Source organism: Numenius arquata, chromosome 1, assembly GCF_964106895.1.
Source record: "Numenius arquata chromosome 1, bNumArq3.hap1.1, whole genome shotgun sequence".
Classification (NCBI taxonomy): Eukaryota; Metazoa; Chordata; class Aves; order Charadriiformes; family Scolopacidae; genus Numenius; species Numenius arquata.
Window position 1 is genome coordinate 74557920 of NC_133576.1, and position 27476 is coordinate 74585395.

The window sequence follows — 27476 nt, forward strand, 5'->3', positions numbered from 1 at the left end:
TCCTGGCAACTCTCCTTCTCCTTGGACCAAGCCAGGTCCCCTCTTTGACTGAGGGGAAAGCCTGCTCCGTGCTAACGCCCCCTGACTCAGCCAGGACACCAAGACAAAACCCTTTCTCCACAGTCAGCAGAAATTTGGCAAACAAGATAAACTTTAGATGGAGCTAAACCCAAATGATTCTCTAACAGCAGTTTTACTTTAAACTTGAAGTAATTTTAGTTGGCAGCTCACTTAACGCAGCTTGATACTAAAATTCTTCCCAACTGTATTTCTATCATCTACTTCTGAAGAATACCAACTGGCATAGCATCTTACTTAATTTTTTTCTAGAGTAGCAGATGAAAAAATTGCAGAAGATCACGTCTCAAAATCATAGTCAAAATCTTTTTGCTTTTATTCTGTTTAATGCTTAATATCTGGAAAATACAATAAATAATTTTTCAGTCAAGAACAATCAGATGTTATGCTTAATAATAAAATGTTCAAACAGGATGTAAAAATAAATTAATATCTTACTATTTAACTTCGGTGACAAAGCAGGTCTCAGACAACTGAGAAATTTACAGCCATGAAAGATAAATGAACTTGTTCTGCCCCTCCGTAAACATGCGGCTATCATTGAAACCATGGAAGCTATACATATATATACACTGATATGTATATGTGTGTGCCGCCAACAGAAGGCAGAATTTGGCCTAGATCTTACAAAATGGTAGTTTGCAATTAACATTCACGTGTGTTTATTTTTTTAACAAATAGAACTGCAGAACGTTCATGTATCATACAGTTTTCCAAATCCTGCAACTGCAACTCATATGAAATGTTAGCTTATAAAAAGTCATCACTGTACAACCACTTTTTTTTTTTTTAAAAGTCAGTGTCAAAAACATAAAAAACAGCTAATTTATTAAAACCGGATATCTTGTTTAAGTGCTGAGGTTTGTGTTAGCTTTTTTCTGTTTTAAGCACAAGAATCTATTGCAACAAAAAAGGCAAAAGTGGCTCAGAAAACGACAAACTCTCTAACAACGTACTCGTAGCTTCACTAACACTTAATCTGACACTATAGGGAATTGAAAAACAATGTAAACACAATGAGGTACAGATACCCACGGACCTTCCTCACAGCTGTGCAAACTGTGGGCCTCATCCTGCAAACGCTCCTGGCTCCAGAGCTTCCTCCCTCCCAGGGACGGTCCCACCGAGCCTGACTGCAGCCCCCCCAGCCGCCCCTGCCGTTTGCAGGAAGGGGTCCTGGGACCCTCATGTCATGCCCCAAACACATTTAAAGTGCCTCAGGGTTCAAACTGATGCAGATCTACATTTCGTTTCTTTAGACTTGAAAAGGTGAAATAGCTTCCAAAAAGTCTTACAGAAATACTCCTTTAAAGCTATTAGAGGTTTTCTATTTCAAGGTAAATCTAATAAAACATTGAACTGCTTTTAAATTAGGCAAAGAGTGCTTGCTCTGCTTTTTGTAAAAAAGCAACGATTTTCCTTTGCTGTAAGACACTTTATACATTTTTAGTCCCTCTTCCCTTTATTTTACAGAAAGTAAGAGGCAGAGCTATTACAGTTTTGGTGGTGCAATCGCCTGTGGAGTTCGGAAACAGCCCTATGGATTTTTTATGATGACACTGAATCTTAAGTTCACCCCTTTTCGCAAGTCTTTCCCCCCCACTTGTTTTATTCTGCTTCTTCGCTCTTCTCAGAACCACCTCCGGCTGAATTATCTGCCTCATACTTTTTATCAAGAGCATCTTCAAAGGCTTTCCCACTGCAGTCATAGGTTTTACTTGTAGATGCCGTATGTGTTCGAATGCGAGCTCCTGGCTGGTATAGCTGCATGGCTGGGCGATCCTAGAAGGAAGGAGATGTGGTTAACGCCCTGAGAAACCCGTGTGGGATACATATGTAGGATTTTAAAGCGATGGATGTTTGTGAAGAAAGTAGATTTTGTGTTAAATCACTTTACATTTCATAAGACCCAGGAAAAAAATGGAGTGTAATGAAAATTGACTGAGTACTTAATATCTGTCTTGTTTATAACACTATTCTTGGGAGCCAAGCACTTTGAATAAATCAAGAAAGCTGTAAAAATTAAAGATCCTATGACACATTTGACACAAACAGAGAGAAATACTGCAGACAATCATCAAAATTACAATATTACAGGTAAAACTCTGAAAAATGTTGCTACCATCACTAACATCAGCTGTGAAGAACAATAGCCTGTGCACTTGCAACTCTGCAGATAAATGATGAATATTAAATATAAGCATAAAAAATAAGACAAACCAGAGAACAGTTTAGCAGGCAAAAGCTATAAAATTACCCTCAGCTGAACTTCACCAATTTATAATTGTTCAGTGTTCTTCAAATCATCAATCATTACAAAAATTTAAACATGGAATGCATGTTTGAATTATAAATATCAAAATAAAATTGCACAGTTATTGCTCCTCTTCATCGTGCCTTCCCTACTGAGTCTGAGAGCAGGGGAATTCACCCACTGATAATAAACAAGGTAAATAAGATGTGAGCACACGCAGGCTTTGTGAGTGACCCAATCATGCACACACTGATTTGGTCACTGGAAAATGGAAGGAGGAGCCAGTTTATAAGGAAAAGACACCTCCAACTTGCAAATAGTGATGTTCCATAGCTCTTGAGAGCAGCTTTTATTCCTGAAATTTCAATAATAAAACATACGGTTCAAAACTCTGCTTCAGAAGTCTTTTCCCAGTAAGAGTATTTTACTCTCACAAATACCAGTTTTCAATGTTATGAAGCAACCCATTCAGCAAAACCTGAGCTTTTTGACCAAAGTTAAGCTTAGCAAACAAAATTAGCCTATTTTAAGACAGTGGCAGAGCACTGAAATTGTCCCACATCAAACCACATTAATTTGAAGTCATTCTGGTCTTTTGTTCTTGCATTCTTTTTTCTTATTCCCAATATGTATTTTCCCTTTTTCTTTCTTTTTCCTTCACCTTTGTTTTTGTTGCTCCACCTTTTTCTCCATCTCTTTAGACCAGATATCAAGATTCACATCCAGGCCATACATCTAGATCATCCTAGTTAGTGCTTTGTCGATGGTATGAAATGCATAGCATACATCTTTCTACATCGCAAACAGCTGCATAAAACTAGATCCTCTGACAAGTAGTGCCCATTGGAAAGTTTATGATAAAGGGTCCAAATGATTTTTCCTATCACAGACTCTTTACCTCGCAGTTTGTATGAAAGCTAGCACAGCTGTTATTTGGGCTGGAAATTTCCCATTTTCTAATTAATTCCTACAAACTTCAAAAAGCAGCTCAATCTCTGCCTAAAAACTTGCGCTGGCATTGTTAATTCTATAGTTAAGTTGGAAAACTCAGCCCCTAACTCTTATCTATGTGATAAATACTCTAAGAAACAAAAGTCACCACACTGGAAAAAACTTTACTGATATGGCTTATTCTGTTTAGGGAACAAATCTAGCACTTGAAGAGTGGACTAACCCAGAGACTCAGTGAGTTACCAGAAATGCAATGGGAAGAAATAAAAGGGAGACAGTTTCTTAAGGCTTGACAAAAGGCCCCCAAGACCCACCATCCAGTTCCAAGGTTGCAGGTAACTTAGCCAGATTTAAGAGCAGTGTGGCAAGCATGAGGAAAATTGGCTTTCACATCTTCCTGTTTCCGAACGAGCCATTTTTCTGACCGTTCTACAGCTTGAGCTGGTGGTATATGCGGCAAGTGGCTAATGTGTATATGCAGATAAATCTCACCCATATTGCCCAGCTGACCTTTGCATAAACAAAAAGCGGGGCACACCAGGCTTTCTGTGTTTGCACAAGGTGACTTCTTTGACATGCACAGTGAGTCCACCTGGACTTGCTCTTTGCACATACAGACCCCACTCTGCACGTGACCAGATTTTACTCCTTGTCAGCCTTAGCCCACATCACCGACCAGTGACTTGGTTTGAAAGAAGAGTTTCACACGCAGAATAAATTTCTACACAAAATAGCATTTCGGTCATCTAGGATCAGAAGGGAGAGAGATCGAGGGTGACAAGGAGAGCCACCTCCTCAAAAGACTCTGGCACATCCATGAAATCAGACAGCCTGAGAAAAATGACGCCCGTGTCTCTGGGAGACAATAAGGGACAGCTCGACTATACACCCTGCTACAGGCCCCGCTTGCACTGGTTTTGCACCTGCTCTTTCCCTGACAACGACCATGAGGATAATTTGTCCTGACCAAATGACAGCCTTTTCATACTGGCAGGTAGACAATACTGAAGAATTTGCACATTCACACCCTCTGAATACAATGCTCTCTGAATTAGCTGTTTATCTAAGTCCTTACAGTTCCTCTACTGAGCAATGCCTGGCCAATCCACAATATCATTACTTTATCAGCTGGGTAATGGAAGTACATTTTTTAAAGACTAGCATGCCACAGTTTTTAAATTTCATGACAGAAGTATAACAATTTTTAATATACTCATAAAATACAAGGCTTCCAAGAATAGCGTTCTAAAAACGGTAGGGTTGAAAGGAAGACAGAAAGTCTTCTATATATTGTAAATATGAAAGAGCAGAGACCTGCAACCTTAACTCATTTTAACTGCTGTTGTCCTATCGTAACAACAGAAAGAAGTCTGAGTTTTACTGAAAACGAAATAAAGAATTGCTTTTTTTTGAAAAAGCATCTTTATGCTGAGTTTGCAAAAGTAAAACCTGTGATCTCGAAGCGTATTTAACTAATGAAAGATTATCCTAAATGAATAAAAGAACCTTATTTCTTATGCGCTCCTTTTTGGATGCCATGTCATCACACTTGTCCTCTTTACCCAGTTTGTCTACTGCCTCCACAGTGAAGCTGTAGTTGTAGTTCCCTTTCTTTCCTCTGTCTGGGTTGTATCCTTTCCCCCATTTCAGCTCTTCTTCATTCCTTCTCACAAACTTGTCAAACTCATAGTGAGCTCTATGCTTTCTGCCATCATCCAATCGATACCTTTGTCTTTCAGGTTCTTTTTCTCGAAATCTTCTCTCCAAATCTCTTTGCTCTTTGTCACTATCATTTTGTGACCTAAGAGTACGTATAAAAAGAAAGAAAATCCAAGCAATTAACAGTAATTAAAAGCTGCTGAAGGATACAATGCAAAGCCTTCCTTTGAATTCAACAGTATTTAGATCAGTTGTATGGCAAGGCTGTTTTCTTTCTTGTAAAAAAGGGGTTTTGTGCAATCTTGCTGAATGTCTCATCCACGTATGTGCGGCCCTTGACTATGCCTCAGCTCAAAACAGCAGACAAAGCTTTACAAGCAAAATAGGACTGACTTCTGTGCAACTGTCGTAGAAGGCCCATTCTTCAACTTTTATCCCTCTTTGCAATCCCATAAATAGTTCCCCAATACTCTTCACATAAACACATGCTGCTTGATTAGCTCTTGTGGCCTGTCCTTGAGATGACTCACGTATATGAGTATTGCTTTGAACGGGGAACATTCAGGGCCCAGGGGAATTGTGCAGGTATCATGTATCAATTTGTAAAGTTTTATGACTCTATTTAACAAAAAATATTCACTGAGACTGCACAGAAGACATTTGTGAAAATGAATACTTAAGTTCCAGGCTTTTGTTTATTGTATCTCCAAGTAATTTACCCTACCTTTGCATATTTTATTTAGGTGAAAGACCATTACCTTACCACAACATAATACTCAATTTCTGCTATGCGCAATGGGTTTACATTATAAAGACTATTAGTTTGCAACATTTTGCTGCCTGTCTGATAAAATTTTCAGCTCTCTTATTCATTTCATTGTTCCTGTTCAGCAAGCGGGTGCTTCTCTCATACAGCCAAACTGCAAATAATGAAGAAAGATGACAGAACAGATTGAGCTTTAAAAGAAGCAAATACAGTCAGTTTCTTTTTATATATTACATATGTATAAATACTTGAAATTGAAACAGGAAAGTTGCTTTTGACAGTCTGCTCTTATTTTGGGAATCAGCAGACAGAATCAGAGAGGATGGAGATTTTCTAATGGTGTAGCGATCAAATAGTGATATGCTTCTCATTTAGAATGGTTTAATATCAATAAAAGTGTATCTTTCAATACCACTTTTTTTTTTTTTTTAAATAACAGAACTATGAAAATTGTCAGCCTCTGCCATGAACTTGGGCATTGGTGGAACTGCCAAGACAAGGGGCCCCACCTCAGGAAGAGTCAGAGGTCAGCAACAAAACCTGAGTGACAGGTAAATTATTGAGCATTTCACAAGAGTGTGTTTGTGTCAGCACAACACATTCGCCAAGTGGCAGCAACGTCTCAGCTGTCACAGACACCGGAATCAATCACAATTACAGAGACACTGCACCTGTAGCACAGACACATATATATAAAATACTATTTTAATTCTCAAGGGGTATGTGGCTATAAGTTGTTTTGTTTCAGGTTTAATATGGTATTCTAGACGCTAGCTCCAAGTCCTAGCAAGGAGCATAACCTTCCAAAAAGCCAGAGAGAGACATCTCAATTTGTTGCTGTAGCATTGCCTGGTACCTGTCTCTTGCCCTGCCTGTTACTGTGGGTGAGGAAGGAATGGATGTGCCTGTAGGCAGGCAGGTGACAGGGATATAAACTCCACTTCAAGAGTGGTTAAAGTAGCTTTCTAAAATTAAGTGGCAGTGAACAGGCAGGCACAAGTGGAAATGGCCGGGTAAGCAATTACAAAGTATGAGAGAAAGTCACACAGCCAGAGAAATGGAGAGCAGAAATGAATGGAAGAATAGGGAATGGAAGCATACTTCTGTTTGGTATAGTTTCAAACCTGCATGTGACCAGGAACACTCATGCACCTACTGAGGTTTTAATTTGTGGCAGAAAGCTATTGCTATTCAGCCTTTAAACACGGTTTCAAAATGGCAATTCAGTCTCCTGCACACAGAGTTGGAAGTTACAGTTTATTACTGATTTCTGGGTCAGTGACAAAGTAGTTACACCTTTAATTCTCGATTCAGCTGAAATAGCTTACAGCTTGCTACCTAATCACACCCACTAATAATCATGATGAAATGAGCACTTGGAAAGACAAATTAACACTTACTGTACCTGTGCAGCCAAAAGTATTCTGTTTTACACCTGGAAAATCTACATTAATGCCTTATTAAGCTTACAGGATCAAGAGTAAAAGTGTTATATGGCACAACCAAAAGCTTAATACATAAAAAGTCTTATTAGCAAACAACTGACTTGCCCCTGCAAATGTTTCTGTTGACCCTGTTCTGTTTCCTTTGTTGAAGAACATCAATGAAAGAGTTGCTGAATATTTTGAATTTCCATTAGAGAATAGGAAGTGGAATTTCCTATTAGCATCTTTCAGGACATATTCAACATATTGAACACTGAGCCCATGTTCGAAGTCCTTAGTCAGAGACAAAAAAAGATTAATAATGCATGTAGGATATTACTGGTGAACCGTTTCTTCAATTAGCAAATTAAGTGGTTTTATTTTCCAGTGTTCAAAGTTTCTATTCTTTATTTTTCTATTTGCCAGTAGGAGAACATTTGCAGCTTCTGCATATTTTTCATAAAAATCAAGAACTTAAGTGGACAAAGGTAAAAATTGAACTATTCAGAACAGGCAGGTGCCCTGCAAGGCTCCTACAGCACAATCCCAAACTTCCTCTATTACTGTGTATATGATACCTTAAGTAAATTATTTTAATGCTCAAGATTGTCCTTATGTACAAGTTGCACATATACATGACATCTCAGATTCAGCTCTTTCATTTTGCACAGTACTTTTGAGAGCTTGGCTGAAAAAGTCTAATGAAGAATAAGCTATTGTTTACCTCAGTGGCATGTTATTCTTAGTTATGTCTCTTACATATCTTATGGGTGAATCCTGCTTCCAATGGGACACATATGCCAAAGGACAAGAGACAGAACCAGCTGCTGAAAACATCCGTAAGACATTTCCAGGCTACAGTAGTTATAGAACTATATAGAAGTATATATACTTCTTGTTCCTACTATTACATATGCAACACAAAAGGCAGTGGGAGACAGAGACAGCCTTCTGCACCTGTCTGTCATAAGGCTGTCATTCACACCTTAACTACTCTGCCGTTGTCCCATTTATCAAACACATTTATCTGTTTATTGCAACAAAAATGAAGAAAGTGTGATGGAAGAGTAATTTAGTCTTTGACATCAGTAATGGAAGGAGGGCCTTACCTGAGCTCTCGATGGGGAGCAGGTGCAATAACAACGAAACTCTGAATAACTTTTCATGCAAAAATCCTTCCAGCCTGGGATTTCAAAACGTTTCACAAATAACAAATTGCATCCACTAATACTGCCATCAGGTCAGTAAGTTGTTACTAAACACCTTTTACAAAAAGGACAGTGAGAGATTTGTTCACACACAGAATGAAGTCAGTTACTTGCTGACAAAACACCCAGCCAATGCACCACTTACATCACGCTTAAGCCTTTAAATGAAAACATTTAGGATCTAATTTGGAGCCTAAAAGATAAACATTACTTACTTTTCCTTAAGTTCTTTTAGTGAACCCTCCAATGATTTGGATTTTATACTCCCAGATCCAGGTGATTTATCCCATTTGTTTTCTTCAGTGTCAGCTTCTTCACCTTTTTCTTTGTGCTTTTCACTGGCCAGCTCATCTCCTTTTTCAGGCTTCTTAAGAAGCTAAGAAACATTTGGCTTTATTATGATGTAAAATTATTATCCTTGGTTGTAACAGACATTTTAACAATGTGTTAAACATATCAAAAACATGTTAAGATTGAAGATATTTAAATGCTAGGAATATGTTTTATGAAGTATAAAATTTTAGAAGTTATTTAGAGAGGGTAGTTTACTTTTGCTAAGGAGTGACAGTCATTAGTAGCAGGCATTCAACTGCACACTTTTAAATACGCTGAGAACACTGGAGAAAGCACTTAACCTACTCTTCTCTCGTAAGTTTTATGTATAAAGATATTATTATGGTCTATGATTTCTTAGGAATCATGTAACAGAGCTCAATGTTATTGGCAATAACATACGGCACAAAATATACTCGCCCAAGTGAATCCATTAAAAGCACATCTATTCAGATTGTTATTAGGCAGCACAGCCTGAAATTAGCAAGACTTTGTTAGAACTTGGTTAAAGCATACTATTAAAATACATCAGTTCTGACCATAAGCACAAAAAGATCTCAGCATATATGGCTGAATGAAGATTTACATGACAGAAAGTGTTAAAGCCGTATTTGCACTAACCTTCAGACACGTTTGCACTGAACAATTTGGTTCTGTCTGCATAGAATGTGGCAGTGTTGTATAAAGATACCTGAGTTACCTGCCATAACTGCATCAGCACATCATTGTACCTGAGGCAATTAGTCACACTTTTCAACAACACTACTTCGTCAAAGCCCTAAATTACTTCCCCTTCCAGTCAAAACTGGTTTGGTATCGCCACACTGTACTGTAGTGCACTGCATAAACAGTGTAAGTGAGATACCAAAGGAACTTCTGGATAACTTCAACAGAAAAATAGGGTTTTTTTCATTAAGGTACCTTGATCCTTATTTCTTTTTCAGAAATCTTCTTTTGCTTCTCCAATTCTTTTCTTTTACGTCTTTCTTCTTCTCTGCGCTTCCTTTTCTCTTCCTCCCGCAGACGTTTCTTCTCCAATTCTCTCCGCCTTCGTTCTTCTCTTTTTTCTTCTCGTATTCTCTGAAAAATTCAAAATGATTAATTGTAAATTGTCCAACGGAAAACCATGTGAAACATAAATGTTGAACTTCAGGCAAAAGTCTGAACGTACCTGCTTTTCTAATTTTCTATTTTTAATATATTCCAAAAGGGGTGTTGTTCTTCTAGCTAAAACACAAAAAATTTGCGATATAGTGTTCAACTCCTAAAATAATGTACTCATTTCTTCAATTTAGTATTAACTCCTTTTTTCTAGCTTTTATCTGCAAGGGAGCCAAATAATTAATAAAACTATTTGCTTTATGTATTTTTGAAGGCATTCCCATCATTCTGCTTTAGAAACACTTTGTTCCTTTTTTGCCTTTAGGGTTAGAAGCAACAGAGGTTTGTTGCATAATTATTTAATGTTTAATTAAAAAGCTTATCTTTTCAGTTCAAGAGAATGGCTTTTTTCTCTTGCCCATCAAACGGTTATTTCACCAAAAAGGAAAGAAATGTGTTCAGAATCTATTACTACATTTTCATTTTGTACATCAAAACCTAGCTATATTGCTATTCATTCACATTACTGTAATCTCACATAGCATTTTTCAATCCCAGATTTCAAAGTACATCATGAAGGAAACATTATCATTCTCATATGACATTTCCATTTAACTACCATTTAGCATTCACCTCCCGTGGGAAAACAGAGTGAATAAGAGATAAGTGGTTTTTCCCCGGTTACATAGCAAAGTATCAGCAGATTCAATAAAACTCTGGCTTCCCAAATAACAAATAAAATGCATCATCTACTGGACCACAGAGTCATTCTTATGTTACAGAGCTGTCTCCATACTCCGAAATCTAGCCTAAGAAGTCACCTGCCTGAACTATCCCCAAGTTCTCCAAAAACTTGGAGAACATCATCAAATTCTGTATCATGTATAGATAGCATTCATGACTGTCAGTAATGAATTCAAACTTGAATTCATGTACTCACAGCTGTGAGCAGTCACAACGAATTTTATCAGTCTTAGACATCCCAGGATAGAGTTACACAAAATGTTTACTACTAGAAATTGCTCTACAGTTACGTATAGGATTCTTCCTCAAACCAGAAGAAAATGTCACTACTGGAATGCATGACAAGATTTGGAAGAAAAATAAAAAAAATAAAAGGAAGAAATAAAAAAAGTTTTCATCAAATTTGAAATGGCATAGCCAAAATCTAGACACAATTCATATCCCAAAAACATTTGAATGTTTTTGCCTTGAAAGTGTGATATCCTGGGGGCTACCCATTTATTAATGATAAAACCTTGTTGGGCAGTTATGAATGGAAGGCTTGATAGGATTCAATATTTATTTTTAGCAAGTATCACTGTTCAAAAGCAACAACGAAAAAAAGATTCTTGATTTGAGATCTTCCTCCCTCTATCCCTAGATTACCCATGCTACCCCCCACCTCTCTCTGCCAGCTGCCCAAAATTTTTGACAATTTTTAGGTCCCCAGCACCTTCCCTACCAGTCTCTCAGATTTGCAGCTCTGCCTCTCTCTCCTGCTCCCTTAAGTTCCCCTGACTGAGCAGTGTCCACCTCTGGGCACTTTTACATACTGAAAGTGATCACAAATTGTAACTGGAGGGTCCAGGGAAAGGATAAGCTGTACTCAGAGTCCAGAACTCGACCTGAGTCATGACTAAGGCTGTGATGCAACAGGTTTCATCAGAAATTATAACTTGAAGTTCAAGGGAGAGAGGCAGCATGATGAGTACTATCAAAAAAGGAGGACAAAAAAGAATGTTTATCAAACCTGCATCTTGCCCATCTTACTTACGGGCCTTACTGCAAATAAAAATCTAAGAGTTTTTTCTTAAAATGGTTAAGAAATTTTAAAAGGAAATAAATTACAGAACGAAGGTCTGTGTCAGCGATAACTTTTATATTTTATCTTGCTCTCCACAGCAACACTACCTGGAGAAATGCTGAGCGTGAGGGCCAATTCTGCCAACAAAGTCCTGGGCATGTCTTTCATTGAGTTCAGCAGGAGTAATACCTTTGAAACTGGACATACAACTAAACCCTTACATAATTTTGCTATAAACATGCTATTTACTAAGTAATCTTGGTTTGGATATTGATAGCAACAGCCACGGTTCTGAATAGCAGAAAAAATAAAGCAACTATTTTGATTTCCTGTGATTTAACATAAGGAAAACATTAAAACTTCTAATGTAAAGTTGCCTTCAGCCAGTATCGTTACTCAAAAATCAGCAACTCTCAAGACTAATAATTTTCATTGATAGAACATTTTTAAGTTAAGTTAATAAATCTTTCTTTAAATTGTAAACTTTCTGTAAATTGTAAATTGTAAACTTCTTAGAAAATTTTGACTGGTTTTTTGACTGTCAAATATTAGGAAAGATTTGGGGTAAATAAAAATCATTGGTGAAATTCCCTATCTAGAAAAGCACAAACAAGTTTTATTGATAACAGAATTATCTAAATGTCCATGCTTCTAGCATTTCCATTTCCTCTACACTGTTTAAGTTCCAAATCTCTTCAGTCAACTGTTAATTTATATATATGAATAATAATTAATGCCACTACAGAAATGCTTGTCACAGGCAGGGGCAAACAGACAAACAGCAGTAACAAGTGACAGGACGAGAGGAAACGGCCTCACGTTGTGCCAGGGAAGGTTTAGATTGTATATTAGGAAAAATTTCTTCACCAAAAGGGTTGTCAAGCATTGGAACAGGCTGCCCAGGGAAGTGGTTGAGTCATCATCCCTGAAGGTATTTAAAAGACGTGTAGATGGAGTGCTGAGGGACATGGGTAAGTGGTGGACTTTGCAGTGTTAGGTTTACGATTGGACTCAATGATCTTAAGGGTCTTTTCCAACATAAATGATTCCATGATTCTATTCTACGATTCTAATCAAAAGAGGTGGCTACTTTTACACTGTAAAGAAATAATAGCAAAGATTGGGTTTTTTTTTTCCTACTCAATTGTCACACCTAGGGAATGAATTCTGCATGTTGTCACTTGGAGATACAGCACTTCAATACTCCATATCATCCTGAAAACTGCATACTGGCATTGAAGATTTCAGTGCTGACCTTACTAAAAAGATTCCCCCTGAAACTGTGACAGTCATGCCACATGCATATGGAAAACAAGGTGGTGTCTTACTTTCAAAGCCTTTGCAGCATCTTGACCATGAGAACAAAGAGAAATCATCTCATGTTTCTCAAGAAAAGCAGCTAATATCAGGGACCAATTGTTAAATATCCCACTATTTTACCTTTTAAAAATAAATCTTCCATTTTTTAATACATCTGTAAAGATTCAGAAGTATTAAGGACCCATTTCTGAAGCCACTCAGCAGGCAAAACTTCCAGTGAAATCAAGTGATTCTATGCATGGAGACTTAAAAGAGTAGGTGGGGTGTTTCCTGCTACTATTTGGCTGGATAACAAAAATTTAACTGCAATAATCTCAATCCATTAGTCTGAACAGGGCAGCTCTTGCAGGTAATATCATAAAGGTATAAAAATGAGGTATTTCATGTTCTCAACAATAAGAAAAATCAAGAAAACAGACCAATGAGTTCCCTTGTTTTGGCCTCAATCTCTCCCAAAAGAATCTCAGGATTGGCACAGATTTTCTCTTCATCAGCACAATAACTCTCTAAAAATTTCCTATATTCTGGATCTGTGAAGAAAAATTATTGAATTATGTTAATACTTTGCAATGCATGACAGAAATGGAATCTATTTTCCACTGTGATGCTAAGAAAATATGTTTACCGTCTTCAATGCTCCCAGCTTTGGCATCTTTCTTCTTCAGCTTCTTTTTTGAAATCTTCTGGAATGGAGCAAACTCAACCACTGCAGGATACTCCAAACCTTAAAAAAGATCAATGCTTAATTTTTGGGGGGAGAGAAACATTCCCTATATTCAAGTGAGATTTTCAAAACTCTTGAAACTTGTGTTGGGCAGTCTTACTTGAAATCATAGGTGAATGTTTCTACAATCCCACCCTAAACTTCTAATGAAAAATTATATGTAGCAGTATTTTAGACTCAAAACAAAATACACTTATATTTTAATTATACATAAACATTACAGCATACATAAACATAAACAGCACCTGGGGGTGTTGGTCGACTGTCGGCTGAACATGAGCCAGCAGTGTGCCCAGGTGGCCAAAAAGGCCAACAGCATCCTGGCTTGTATCAGGAATAGCGTGGTGAGTAGGACCCGAGAAGTGATTGTCCCCCTGTACTCGGCACTGGTGAGACCCCACCTCGAGTACTGTGTCCAGTTTTGGGCCCCCTACCACAAGAAGGACATTGAGGTACTGGAGCAGGTCCAGAGAAGGGCAACGAAGCTGGTGAGGGGTCTGGAGAATAGGTCTTACGAGGAGAGGCTGAGGGAGCTGGGGTTGTTCAGTCTGGGGAAGAGGAGACTGAGGGGAGACCTTATCGCTCTCTACAAGTACCTGAAGGGAGGCTGTAGAGAGGCGGGGGTCGGTCTCTTCTCCCAAGTTACAGATGATAGGACAAGAGGCAATGGCCTCAAGTTACGCCAGGGAAGGTTCAGGTTAGATATTAGGAAATATTTCTTTACTGAAAGGGTTGTCAGGCATTGGAATGGGCTGCCCAGGAAAGTGGTTGAGGCACCATCCCTGGAGGTATTCAAGAGAGGAGTTGACATGGTGCTCAGGGATATGGATTAGTGTTGGGTGGTGTTTTGTGTGTGGTTTTTTGTTTGGTTTTTTTGTTGGGTTTGGTGGTTGGTGGGTTTTTTTTGTTTGTTTGTTTGGGGTTTTTTTTGTTTGTTTGGTTTTTTTTGTTTGTTTGTTTGTTTAATCGGTTGGACTAGATGATCTTAAAATGTCCCTTCCAACCTAGGTGATTCTGTGATTCTGTGATTCTGTGATTCTGTGATTAAATACTTATTAGACATGCTAACAAAGACTGTCAAAATGAAGATGACTACTGTTGCACAATAAAATTCTTGCATTATCATTTATAATTCCCTTTTAATTCTTCGCAGATATTCATTGATTAGAAAAAATTATACAAAACCTCAGCCTGACAAGCAATAAGCAGCACTGGGCAATGAATGTGAAACAACTGAGTAGCTTCTGTAAAGTTCTGTTGCCAAAATGCTTTAAAAAAAAATAATGCTGGGTAATATGCAATAATAAAACATACCATCTTTCAGAACCAAACCTGCAAAACTCAGCATGTAGAATTCTGTGAAACTTTTTTTTTTTTCTGTTTATGATGGATTACACAACTTCTTGCCTGTGTTTACTGGCATGGATTCTTTGTTTTGAATTCTGCCTTAAATACTGTATTCTTCCCTGGACTGGACTCAGAACTGTGTGTAGCTTTGGAATTTCACCTGGTTTCCACTTGCAGCAGGTTCAAGGTTTCACTTTGCTCAAGTCCACTGAAGACTTGGCTTCTATCTGCTAGAACATTTGTTAACCTTATTGAACCTAGTAACCCCTGCTTTAATTTTAGCCTCATAAAGGCAATGCTACCACAATGCCCTCACCAGAGGGCACCTTTGATCAAAAGTTGTGCTCTATTTGCACAAACAACCATGTCAAACTGTCCAAGCTCATTTTTGCAATGTACAGAATATTCTGGCTTCAGTCCAGCTAACGCTGAAGAACGTGCTTAATTTAGGCAAAGTGAAGTCTTGACAGAATCATAAAAACAGTTTCTTTCTAGTTTTTCATCTAAAACACCTAGAATTCGAAATCTTGGAATCACACACTGCAAGGAATGCATTGTTCTCCATCTCTAGGAAAATCCACCCAAATCTGATTAAGTTAGAAGCCTATAAAATATCTCAGGTAGGAAATGCTGAAGAGGAATTTGTTAGTTTGACAGACAGCTGCTATGGAGATCAACTCGCCAGTAAGAGTGGACAGGACTACTTTTTGCAGGATCTCTGCAACACTGAGTGTACAGAACAGACGTCTATGCAAGAAACCAACAAATCTATGTCTGTTTTATACAACCCATGCAAAAAATTTTTTAGAGAAGGTATGAGTGAAAGAGGCAAGGAACTGCTACAGGGAAAGCATCATTTCTTGGCTGTGACAGTTTCATGCTACATCTACATGACAGAGTTTTTTCTTTACTGTAGGACAAATTTTTGCAGACTGAACATTTTAAAGATGGAAACCAGTTTTGTCACTCTTGTTCTTGGAACTCAAGATGTCTGCAAATGCTCTAAAAAGTCAAGCTGTACATATCTCAAAGTGGGCAACTAAAATGATGAAGTTGAGTTTTCGTCTTGCTTTTTCAAAATGGGAATAAGTGGCACAACCTTATATCACAGAAACACACTGAAAACGTAAGGATTCATGCTTGCAATGTGTTCAGTTACTGCTGTGATTAATTGTGAAGCTTGCATAAGATAATTATCTTAACAGGACCTTTATAGTGTATTGTATAGGGTATGAAAATACACATAAAGCATGCACATCACATAGACAAGCAAGACTGCATGGACAAATATATTTTGCACTTCATTATCTGTTAGGTGCTAGATTTCAACATACTTTTATGTAATTAACTGTACATTGAGAAAAAAAACCACCTGGCAAAATTAGCAAAAGAGGAAGTAAATAATGTTCTAAAATGGTATATGTATCTATACACACTTAATATCTTACAAATAGTCCAACCTTTATTATCAATGAAGACATAGCCATCAAAGCGATCTCTAAAAAGAAGGATGTCCTCAGGATTTCTAAAGTTAATGTATGCTCTTGAGTAGAGATGAGGATAAAGGCTGCAACAAGAAACAATCATATTTTCTGTTATTTACTATTCTGTTCCAGACTATAAAAGTAAAACTAGAAGGATCACACTTCAATTCTCATCTTCTTTGAGAAATGGCTACCTTAAACATGCATATCAAAGTGTTTACCTGTACATATCTAATTATATATATGACAAAAAATAACTGAACAACCAAGTTCCTGGATGCAACTGTGAAATTTATTCTGAACTGAAACATATATTGCTAGTTTGTTGTGTCTCCCAAAATTGCAGAGCATATGCTTCCATTGTGCAAGATCAAAGCTTTAAGCCTAGTATTTAATGATTTAAGAAATATGAATAACAGCAGTGCTTTTGGGGAACTTCTTAGGCATGCTAAGAAAGGCTTCTGTTGCTGAAACAGAAGGTAAGTAAAAGTTCCCAGTGAAAGGGCGGTTCCCAAGCTGTCACTGTATTTAAAGAGATTTTAACCTTTAAGAAAGATTAAATAGCCTAATAATTGGCAAGATAATCCACTGAATTATATACAAATAAATAAACTCCATCTGATATACATGTGTATCAATATATATGCAAACTCTAGTTGTGAAGAACAATTACTGTGAAAATCCAAAGCATTTCTAGCAAAAGAAAGAACAGGTACTTACCTAAAAGATAGATTCCACTGCAAGGGTAAATGTTTAATGTGCCTGATAAAAACCTCAGGGTTGGCACACCACCAAACACAATGAAACTGAGGTGATTCAATGAATTGCCACCCATCAGCTAAGTTACTTTGAGTCGTGGAAAACACAGGCTTTAAAGCCCTGCAACTGTGATATAAATCAGTCTGGCTTAAACTGCCTTCAGTGATGGCTATGCATTACGCCAGGTTTTTTGAACATATCTGAACACAAGCCCGTAACTTTAAGATACCTATGTTCACAATACTGTTGTCACACATGGCCTGTCTTCAAACTCACCACCAGCAGCAGGAGACAATAAACACACACAGTTGCAACTGTATTTCAATCCCATAGCTATCTCAGAATCAGATTTCACAATGAGTAAGAGAGAAAAAATGGGTTGGATCACAGGATACATGTGGCAGCTCAAAGCAACACAGTCACGACAAACCAAGCAATTTTTTCTTTTTCAAATGTGCATCCACATGGATTCCACTGTGGGTGTTTGAAGGTGGCCATAAAAAGCAGTGCTGGCAATAAAGAACCAACGATTTTCTAAACCCACCAAATTTGTGTTTGAGATTGTAGCCAAGAGAAATGTATGAAAAAAAATCAGAGGGCTTTTTTCATTTAGGTGTTTTGAAAATATCTGCTATGGAGTGTTTCTATGGCATGCAGAGGATAAACTTTCTCATTCTAAAGGAGAGCTGCTTCATCCATACATACTCACTGTATGTTGATATTCTAGGATGGGAATAGCATTCAGTGAACTGTAAGCAGGCAACCACAAAAATGCCTGTTAGGGCACGGCTAGGGCTATGCTGCTGACAGGAAGCAGGGCTGAAAGACACTACAGCCATGTATGGCATCTGCCACAGCCTACAAAGATGCCACACAGCTGTGGACCATTTGCAAGCCACTTCTAGAACAGCTTGACCAAATGAACATGGTGGCACGTGGCCTCTGTTTTGTCATGGGGTTCTGCAAACCTTGCAGAACCCTCTGTGATCAGATTTGCAAACCTCCAGTCTGCACGTGCAACACAAGGTATCTCGAGGGTGGCTGTGGAGTGACTACCAAGATGCAAAGCAGACAAAACAAGCCAGCTTCCTTCTCATCAGTTTCAAAGAAAAAAAAAAATTAAATGTAAAACTCTTCATAATTACATACAGTTAAAAAAATATATTTTAAAAAGGTATGTAAATGAGGAAATTTTATTGTGGCAATCCATAGCTGTGCTGGAACAAATGTCTCTGTGCTGCCTAATGGATGGAACACTGAAGAAGTCCCTGATAACTAGTGAAAGGTAGGATAACTACTAGAAGGAAGTAAACTTCCTTCTCTGTCACGTTAACAGGACTATTCCTACATTTCACAGTCTTTGATGTTTAAATTAAATGAGGCCTGATATTACACACTGATGCAATTATACACTTGAAATGCTGAAGATTCACAAGACAAAACCAGGAATCCGGAGGAAGCGCTATTTTGCAGCCAACTTAGTATTATCTGAGATTGAGAAACTGAGTTTCAGTTCCTAGTCTAAACAACTATTTCAGTGTTTTATCAATCTTTAGTTTTTGTAAAATATTAAGACTTTCTGTAGATTGGATTGGGAGACAGGTAAGTGTCCCAGTCGCTACATTATTGTGGCACTTCTCTGTCTCAGTGCACAGCAAACATCACATAGTTGGATTTTATTTTTTTTCTGCATTAACTTTGAACCTTATGGTTGGACACATAACCATCACGAAACAGAACTGAAAATACAAAGACTTATTCCTTCCTTGTTTCCTTTAGCTTGTACACCAATGCCATCTGTTTCATCTGCTTTGGCAACACAATCTTTTCCTGGTACACAACATAATATTTTTCTAACATTTTCATCTTAGGCTTATCGGAGTAAGTATCTCTGGAAACAGAGAAACATTTTATACGGTTATTAAACATTTATTAGTAAGAAAAAACTGAGTCTGAAATGTATAAATGGGAGTCTGGAAAGCAGAGATTTAGAATTTACCTTGCAAATAAGAGATCCAATGTTGTTGCGATACATTATTAACATCTTCAAGAACTTCATTCACATCAGCAGAAACACACAAAAAATACAAAAGCATGCTTGTGCGCAGTAGGATATTGACATGCACACAGTAGCACAATAAAATAGGACTGTCTGTCCATTACTGTTGCTATGTATCAGGGTAGAAGGTTGTAGAAACACGGCTATGACGATGCTTAACAATTACAGGATCCTTCTCTGATGGAGCCACTTCTGCAAACAGAGTTGCTTCTCATATGCATGCAAGTCAGCTGTCAGAGTGCTTATTGTATAAAGGCCTGATCACTGAGCCTGTTTCAGACCCCTGTCTCAGGCTTCTTACCTAGCAAAGCATGCAGTGTGCCTAAAACCAGTCCATATAATTCACTCTCTAAATGGGAAGCTAACTAAACCTAGCAGATCCGAAATGCTTAGCGCTGGCCTGCATATAAAATACTGTCTCTTACTCTGGGTTTCAGACACCTGACTTCCAACTGCTGCTCCCACCTTGGATTCCCTCTTCACCTATCCACTGAGAACTCCCCAGGCGGACCACGCATCAAAGGAATCACGAGGCTTCACAGGGCCACAGGCACTCTGTGGCTAATACCCTCTCCCAGGAAGAAACACTCTTGCTCTACTTCTGTACTTTGTATTCAGCAGTTATTGGATAAAATACAGCTTTTGCTTTTCAAGATTTTACCTTCCAGCTGAGTCCCACAGAATGGTCACTGGATTCCCTGTGCCTCCTCCTTTTTTCAAGTATCTACCAGCACAGATTTCATTCAGGATTTGAAAATTCAGTTTTGAGGTTGCATGGTTAGTTTTATAATCAGACAGCTGGTTCTATTTTGCCATATGTTTGCTGTCTATAATGCTGCTTTCCATCCGTAACATGTTTTGGACAGATGCACTGCACACGTTGGCATCTCTGAGACATCACTTAGAGCAATCTCTATGGGAATAACCCAGACGAGTCTGACTGTACACATTTCCTCAGAGTATAACACACTGTTTCTTTGTTTTCTGCTGTGGATTCAAGGGTATCCAGTCTTTTAGGTTATGTGTATTTCTGTAATACTTAGTCTTATCATCTCTTCAAGCCCCTACTTTTATAGTAATTTTAATAACAAATACATCTATTTCTTCTACAAAGTACCTTTTAACACAACTGTGTAAAAAGATTTGTATACAGGAAAGCAATTTTAAATAGTTATCTATAATAAAAATAACATGTAAACTATAAAAACAGCCATCACATCTTAGTAAAAATACTTGTCAACTTATCAGTCAAGATGTGTATATATATACAAACATATATATTTACGTGTATATATAGATCTCTACATCTAAATTTTGGAGTGTTAAATAAAATCCTCCATCCATTCATAAATTGCATAATAATGTTTGATCAAACTGATAACTCATCATCTACACTGTCACGTCAAGCTAAAGTCCACTGGCCTTCATCCTTTTGTCTCTCAACCTTCTGTGGTAATTCACAGTGGAATGAACTGGCATAATTTTAAATTAACTCAGCCTTTCCTTTTACAGATATAAATGAGCACAATTTGCCCAGCAGAGAAGCAGCAGGAACACTATGCAGTTGTGATGACAAACTGTCACTCATTCCATCCAGAACATACTAGTGGTGGTTCCCTTGAAGCTCTAAAGATGCTGCCCCTTCAGGGGTGCAGTTCCTGGGTGCATACTACCGTCCTACAGCATTAATGCTATATTGCCTACAATAAATGCTATTTGCCTACTCAGCTATTTGCCTGCTGAGTAAAATGTCAGGAAGCAGTTATGAAGGGAAAACGAGGAGTGCTGTTTGCAAGAAGCTTTATCACTGTTTGTGACACATGGCATGGCATCGACTACTTGACTGGCTTTAGCATTCAGTGCCAGTCCCAAGGGATGACCCAAATACTGTAAGGCCACAGCTCAATCACTTGACTCAAGTTTTAGAAGACTCAGAAACATTTACATGCAGACAAAAAAGAGTATCTGGAAAAAATAGTATTTGGAGTCTGAGAACAAGACAGACTGCCAGGAAGGCAGAGTCTTCATTATCAGCTACAACAAACGTCCCTACAGGCTGCAGAATCAGTCACAAGAACAGTGTTTTGTTTGTATTTTGATGTTAATGTACAAAAGAGAATAAATGTCATGTAGTGAATTGGATGAATCTGAAAAAATGAACAAAACACAATGCAACAGTCATTTTCTGAAATGATTTTACTGAAATGGATGCAACTGAACAAGTGTTATATAATAATGACATTACTGAATCCAATGAAATTTTACGAAGTTTTATAGCTTGCCTGTAATAAGACATTGAAAACTTAAAGACAACCTTTAGACTGCAAAAACAGAGAAACGAGTTGATATGCGTCATCTTGTTTGTTTTGTCCTCTAGGGTGAGATGACCTTGGAAATAAAAATGTAGAAACAGCTGTAGTTAGACCTCTCTAGTCCTCTCTCCAACAGCAACTAGTAGAGAATGATTAGAAAGCTTATTAAAAAGGGGAAACTACACACTGACACTTCACCTAGTATGTAATTTCGGCTACTTGCAGCCTAGGAACTTTGTAATGCAAGCTTGTATCCTTGTGTTTAATAGGTTTTCATAGATAAATATTTGTCTAAATAAGTGTTTGTCTAACTGCTCCTGAAAAGTTTTCAACCTCCATGATTTCTGGCATTAATTTCTGACAAGGAGTTCTATAGTTTAACAGAGTGTTTTGTGGAAAAAAAAAAAGTCTGTACTCCACAGTTGAAGAAACCTGAATGAGCTCTTAGAAACTTCTGTTATCTAGAGTTACACAGGATGGGGTTAAACTGAGATTTTACAGCTTTTAAGGCAAATCTGCCTGCTTTTGCATGAAGACATTTGTATGCCCATTTCTCTTTCCAACAGATCCTCTTCACTGAGTAGCTTCTCCAAATTATTCTTGTTAGGTAACATGACATTTGCTTTTTATCTTCCCATGTTTTTGTTATCACTGAATTTTCTGGATTGGTTACCACTATGCACACGGTACAGGATCTAGAGAAAAGCTGATCAAAGACAGAAGGCACTTCAGAGAGAACATACCCACTTTGTTCTGTAGCTCTTCCTGACAGCTGGAATGGCACGAACACACATCCAGAAGGATTTTCCTGAAATTCTGTGAACTGTCCATAACAGGACAGATTACTCCAGCACAATTTTTTAGACTCAGAAGAGTATATCCTTATCTCCGCTGGATAAGAGGAGACTAAGACTCACTGTATTAATCTTGTCTCTAGCTTACAATTTCTGAAAGTTTACTGTGTATTCTAGAGTGTGTGGACATGTAAAGAGTTAAATCATAAACAGATGTACATGGGTATGTGTCAGCATTCAAACAAAGGGGGCAAAGCGATCCTGGGCCATTCAAAGAACAAATAACCGGTCAAGACAATACTCTGTAGGACTGCAGCTAAATGCCTGTTTAAACTTCGCAGTTTGCTGAAAGAAGTTGTAGCCATCCCAACTTTGTAAAGACAAACCCATTCTGAAAAAATACATCTTTTGTAGGAAAGCATAATTTTTAAGAAGCAAGATGAAGCAAAAAAAAAGTGAATACAAAACAGTTCATGCTGAAAACTTAAACTTGTATGAAAACACTGTTTTCCAGAGAATTTAAATTTGTGAAGGCAGAAGAGAACAGGAATCCAAAAGTCAGGAGGAAGAGAACAGTCTTCTCCCAGACCATTACTTTATTACAGGGCTCATACATAGGAATCGAGGAAACTGACAATCCAAGTAACACGTATCAGAGATATCACTGTTCCAGAAAAAAGGTTGAAAAATGTGTTTCTTTGCTTGCTGCATCTTGAAAATTAGTCGCAAAACAATGTAAGAAATACAGCTTTATTTACTTCAGATTTTTTGTTATTTTTAATCACCAAGATCTGCTCTTCAAGGCAAATGAACATTGAAATTGTTTTAAGCATGTCCTCATCCCTCTACCAGAATGAACTACTGTCATATATGCGATCTAACAAACTTTTTTATATATACATATGTTCTGTCCCTAGCTATATGAAAGCGCATGATGAATAACACAGCATGAGAGAAAAAACACAGTACCTTTCAGGAGTGACATGGATGCAATTAAATAAATGGACAGCATTTTGAGTACTCCAAATTTCATCACACAAAAGTAGACAGAAAAATGAAACTTTATATGTACAACTGTTGTCAGTGTCTTACCTTTTCTAAGATGGCTGACTCCCTAAATTCTTGCACCAACAATTGTTCTAGAACATTGAAACTGTAACTTTTTTAAATGCTTCCTGGCATTTGTGCAGCTAAACACACTAATGACAGAGACGCTCTTCTTCAGAGAATTTTTGGTTTGCCTCCGATATTTTCCCGTTATCAAATGAACAGCTGGGACAGAAGCCTTAAACAGACCCATTTGCAAATACAGATGACGAGGTTGAGAAGAAAAACATATGTAACGACAAAGACACTCAAGTAGACTAAACTCTCCTCTTTCCTAATTTCACATCCCTTGTGGTTCTACCAGAAAAGCTGAAGCATCTACTATTTAGTTGCCACACATACGTGTAACTATGTAGGTAAGGCAACTGCCGGCAGCAAAGTTTCACTAAACAGACACTTCTTCCTTTCTGATTGTGGGATTCGCTCCAAGAGAACCTATATAGTCAGAGTTAACCGTCTTGTAACACAGTGGTGGCAAGAAGCGGCAGTATCCTTTCAAATAAAATCAGCCCATGAACTAGACCATTCCAAGTATAATTTGCCACAAACAATTCCCTATGAAGGAAAGGCTACCACTGTTGGTGGGGTCACCCCTATCTTTAAAAGTTGGTTAGCAATAAATGCCCAGGATCCCTCTGATCCCTCTGGAAAGAATATGGTGCCTGTGAAATCATTCATTGCAGACTCAGATAAGTTAAGATGGGCAAGACGGATCTTATACCTTAGTTTTTCAGAACACATGCAGATGTAGCATACAGGGTATTTTGTTTATTTTAATGATTAAGTTCCTTCTCTTCTGGAAATTGTTTTGTTTGAAAGAGAATTGCATTTTACCACTGCGATACTGGGTAAATCATATAAATGTAATAGCAAGCCTGATCTATTTTAAATCAACCACTATCTCTTTTTTTTTTAGTTTTGAATGAGACAAAAATGAATAAAACTGGATTATTTGAAAAACTGTATGCAATAAATACAAAAACATGTAAGCAAACAAAGAAACTAAGCTTAAATGGCACTAGTGAAAAAACTTTTGTGATATTTACCCTAGGTTGACTCTTTCCAATAAACAGTTTGTTGCACTTTACTAGTGAAAGCTAAAATAAATATCAGGGTTTCAAATAAAATTGTATCTTATTCATACACAAAAATTTTCTGTTTAAAATCACTGGTGTAAAAGAAAAGGGAGGGAATGCATTGCCTCTGCATATGTATTCAGGTTTTCACAAATATTTTAAGTAACTAACAAAACTAACAAAAAGGGCTTGATGGAAAAAATACATGATTTGATATAACCAAAATACCTTAATTAGGTCTTAAGCACCTGAAAACCTACACAAACTGCTCATCCTCACCTGGGATCAGCAGTGCAAAACTCAAAATAATCATGGGCAGGTAGAGGATGTAGCTGTTCCTCCAGTTGCTCCTTAGTTAGACAAGGAGGAAGCCGTCGAATAACTACCTGTATATATAAAAGAAAACAGAGATTTATCTTTGATCTAAATACTGTAGAAAGAGACTAAACAAATCATATTACTCCACTTTAAAAGCTCTTCCTCAAATTGGGAACTTCAATTGGAGCATTACCCTCCTAGGGATTCACCTTCTTGGACCTGCTAACAGATGGAACAATTTCCCTATCTCAGTTTCTGCTAACATTGCAAAATTATAGGGTAACTGAAATATTCTGATGAAGAGCTTGAGAACCATTGCAATTTAGCCAATAATATTTTAAAAAACGACCAAAAAAACAGATATTGACTACGCAAAATTTTTACAGTATCTCTTTTAAAAATTATCTAAACTAACTTTTAAGTCTCTTATTACAACAGCATCTTAGTGTATTAGGTTTATGTGCCCAGGTGCTGCCAGCAGGGGCTCCAGGGTGGCCTCTGCCCCATGCCAGACACAGCCAGTTTCCAGCCGGCTCCAATGAACCCATTGCAGGGCACAGCTGAGCCCCGCAGCCAAGACAGTGGCACCTGGGAGAAAAGGTATTCAAGAAAGGACAGAAAAGGCTCCACAGCGGTGTGCAAGACAGAGGATTAAGGGGAAAAAAGGAATGAGAAACAGTGAAAGAAGAAGGAGGGGAGGAGGTGCTCCAGCTGCTGGAGCAGAGATGCAGAGATTCCCTTGGAGGAGACCACAGTGAGTCAGGCTGTCCCTCTGCAGCCCACAGAGGACTACACTGGAGCAGATCCACACTGCAGCCCATGGGGGACCCCACGCTGCAGCAGGTGGAGATGCCCGAGGGAAGCTGCAGCCCAGCCAGAGGCCATGCTGGAGCAGGTTTATCTGAAGGACTGCAGCCTGTGGAGAGGAGCCCATGCTGGAGCAGACCTATCCTGAAGGACTGCAGCCCATGGAGAAGACCCACGCTGCAACAGCTCATGAACAACTGCAGCATTTGGGACAGACCCCTGCTGGAGCAGTTCACGAAGGGCTGTACCCCACACCAGGCACCTCACACTGGAGCAGGGGAAGAACGTGATGAGGAAGGAGCAGCAGAGAGGAGTCGTTATGTCCTGTCTGAAACCCCCACTCCATATCCCGCTGCACTGCTTGAGAGCAGGGCAGGTAGGGCCTAGGAGGGAAGGGGGGAGGGCAGGAAGGTGTTTTAGTTTTAATCTTTGTTTCTTACCACTTAACTCTTTTTAAATTACCAATAAAGTACATTAATTTTCTCCAAGTTGTGTCTGTTTTGCCTGTGATGGCAATTTGTAAGTTATCTCCCTGTCTTTATCTCAACCAACAAGTTTTCCATCTTATTTTCTCCCCCCTGTCCTGCTGAGGAAGAAGTGAGAGAGTGGCTGGCAGGGGGTCTGGCAGCCACCCAAAGTCAACCTGCCATACTCAGGTAAACTGAGCCAATAAAAAAGGCTAGGAAACCATACGGAAACCTTTGGGACTGAATGATGCCAGCACTCAAGACAGTAAAATAGCCATCAAGCTTCAGACAATCTATTTCCATTTCTTGCCAATATCTGAATACAAGTGACTTAAGTTACAGTGGTTTTCAGTGCTTCAGTTTCCCAATTTAGAAAATGCGAATAAATCAAATATCACAGTACTTTTATATAAGTATTCTTCGAAAAGTGCTCAAATAAAGCCAGGGAGGGAGAAGCGTTCTTGTCCGTGCCAGAGCTGCTTTTCCACAGCAGCAGCCAACCTTGGTTTCTGCAGGACGAAAGGCGAAGAGGCAGGCAAAGCCGCAGCCCTGCTGCTGGGCACCGCGAAATACTTCAGCGAATAAACACCCTCATTCCGCAGATGCAGAAACACCCGCTTAAGGACCACAGTCTCCTAAAATGAGGCTCGGTCTCTGGAACCTGGCCTAGTGGGAGATGCCCCTGCCCGGGGCGTGGCGTGGGGGGTGTGGTTGGAACTCGATGGTTTTTAAGGTCCCTTCTATCTCCAACCATTCTATGAAGAGGGCCTACCTGCCCGGTGCTCCTCACTGATCCCCTGACATCTCCCACCAGAGCTGCTCCTTGCCCGGCCCCCTCCCCACCTCACGCCCGCTCCCCGCCCCACGCGTGTTCCGCTCCCCCCCAACCCCGGCCGCTGCGCTCGCGCCCCCTCACTTTGCTCAGGGCCGTTTTTTTCTCCTCGCGCTGTTTACCCGGCGCCGGGTGAAGCGGCGGCGGCGGCGGCAGCGGGGAAGGTGGGGAAGAAGCAGGCGGCGGCAGCGGCGGTGGGTTTGGCGGAGGGTCCGGGTCTCGGCGCGGCGACTCCCGTCGCAGCGGGATGTCCGTGGGCCACTTGTCGCGGCCGCCGCCCCGCATCGGCCCCGGCCCGGCCTCCCGCTCCGACCGCATGGAGCCGCCGCCGCTGCCGCCGCCGCCCGCAGCCAGGCCCCAACTCTCGCGTAAACTGGCCGCTGGCCTGGCGGAATCTCGCGAGAGTTGGGGGAGTGGCTGAGGGGGGCTCCTCCGCCCCATCCCGTCAGCGGTGGAGGTTGAGGGGGGGTGTCGCTGCCCCTCGTCCTC

At 39.2% G+C, this 27476-nt stretch overlaps 1 protein-coding gene across 1 annotated transcript; it reads right to left on the bottom strand.

Moving 5' to 3' along the window:
• Positions 1–1686: 1686 nt before the first annotated feature.
• On the bottom strand, positions 1687–27311 carry UPF3A (UPF3A regulator of nonsense mediated mRNA decay). The gene is made up of 10 exons (XM_074155020.1): positions 27072–27311; positions 24843–24949; positions 16433–16539; positions 13527–13625; positions 13321–13431; positions 9845–9900; positions 9595–9753; positions 8556–8716; positions 4790–5084; positions 1687–1860 (listed from the first exon to the last, which is right to left on the bottom strand). The coding sequence occupies exons 1-10, from the start codon at positions 27303–27305 to the stop codon at positions 1687–1689; spliced, it is 1503 nt and encodes a 500-aa protein (XP_074011121.1). The 5' UTR covers positions 27306–27311.
• Positions 27312–27476: the final 165 nt, after the last annotated feature.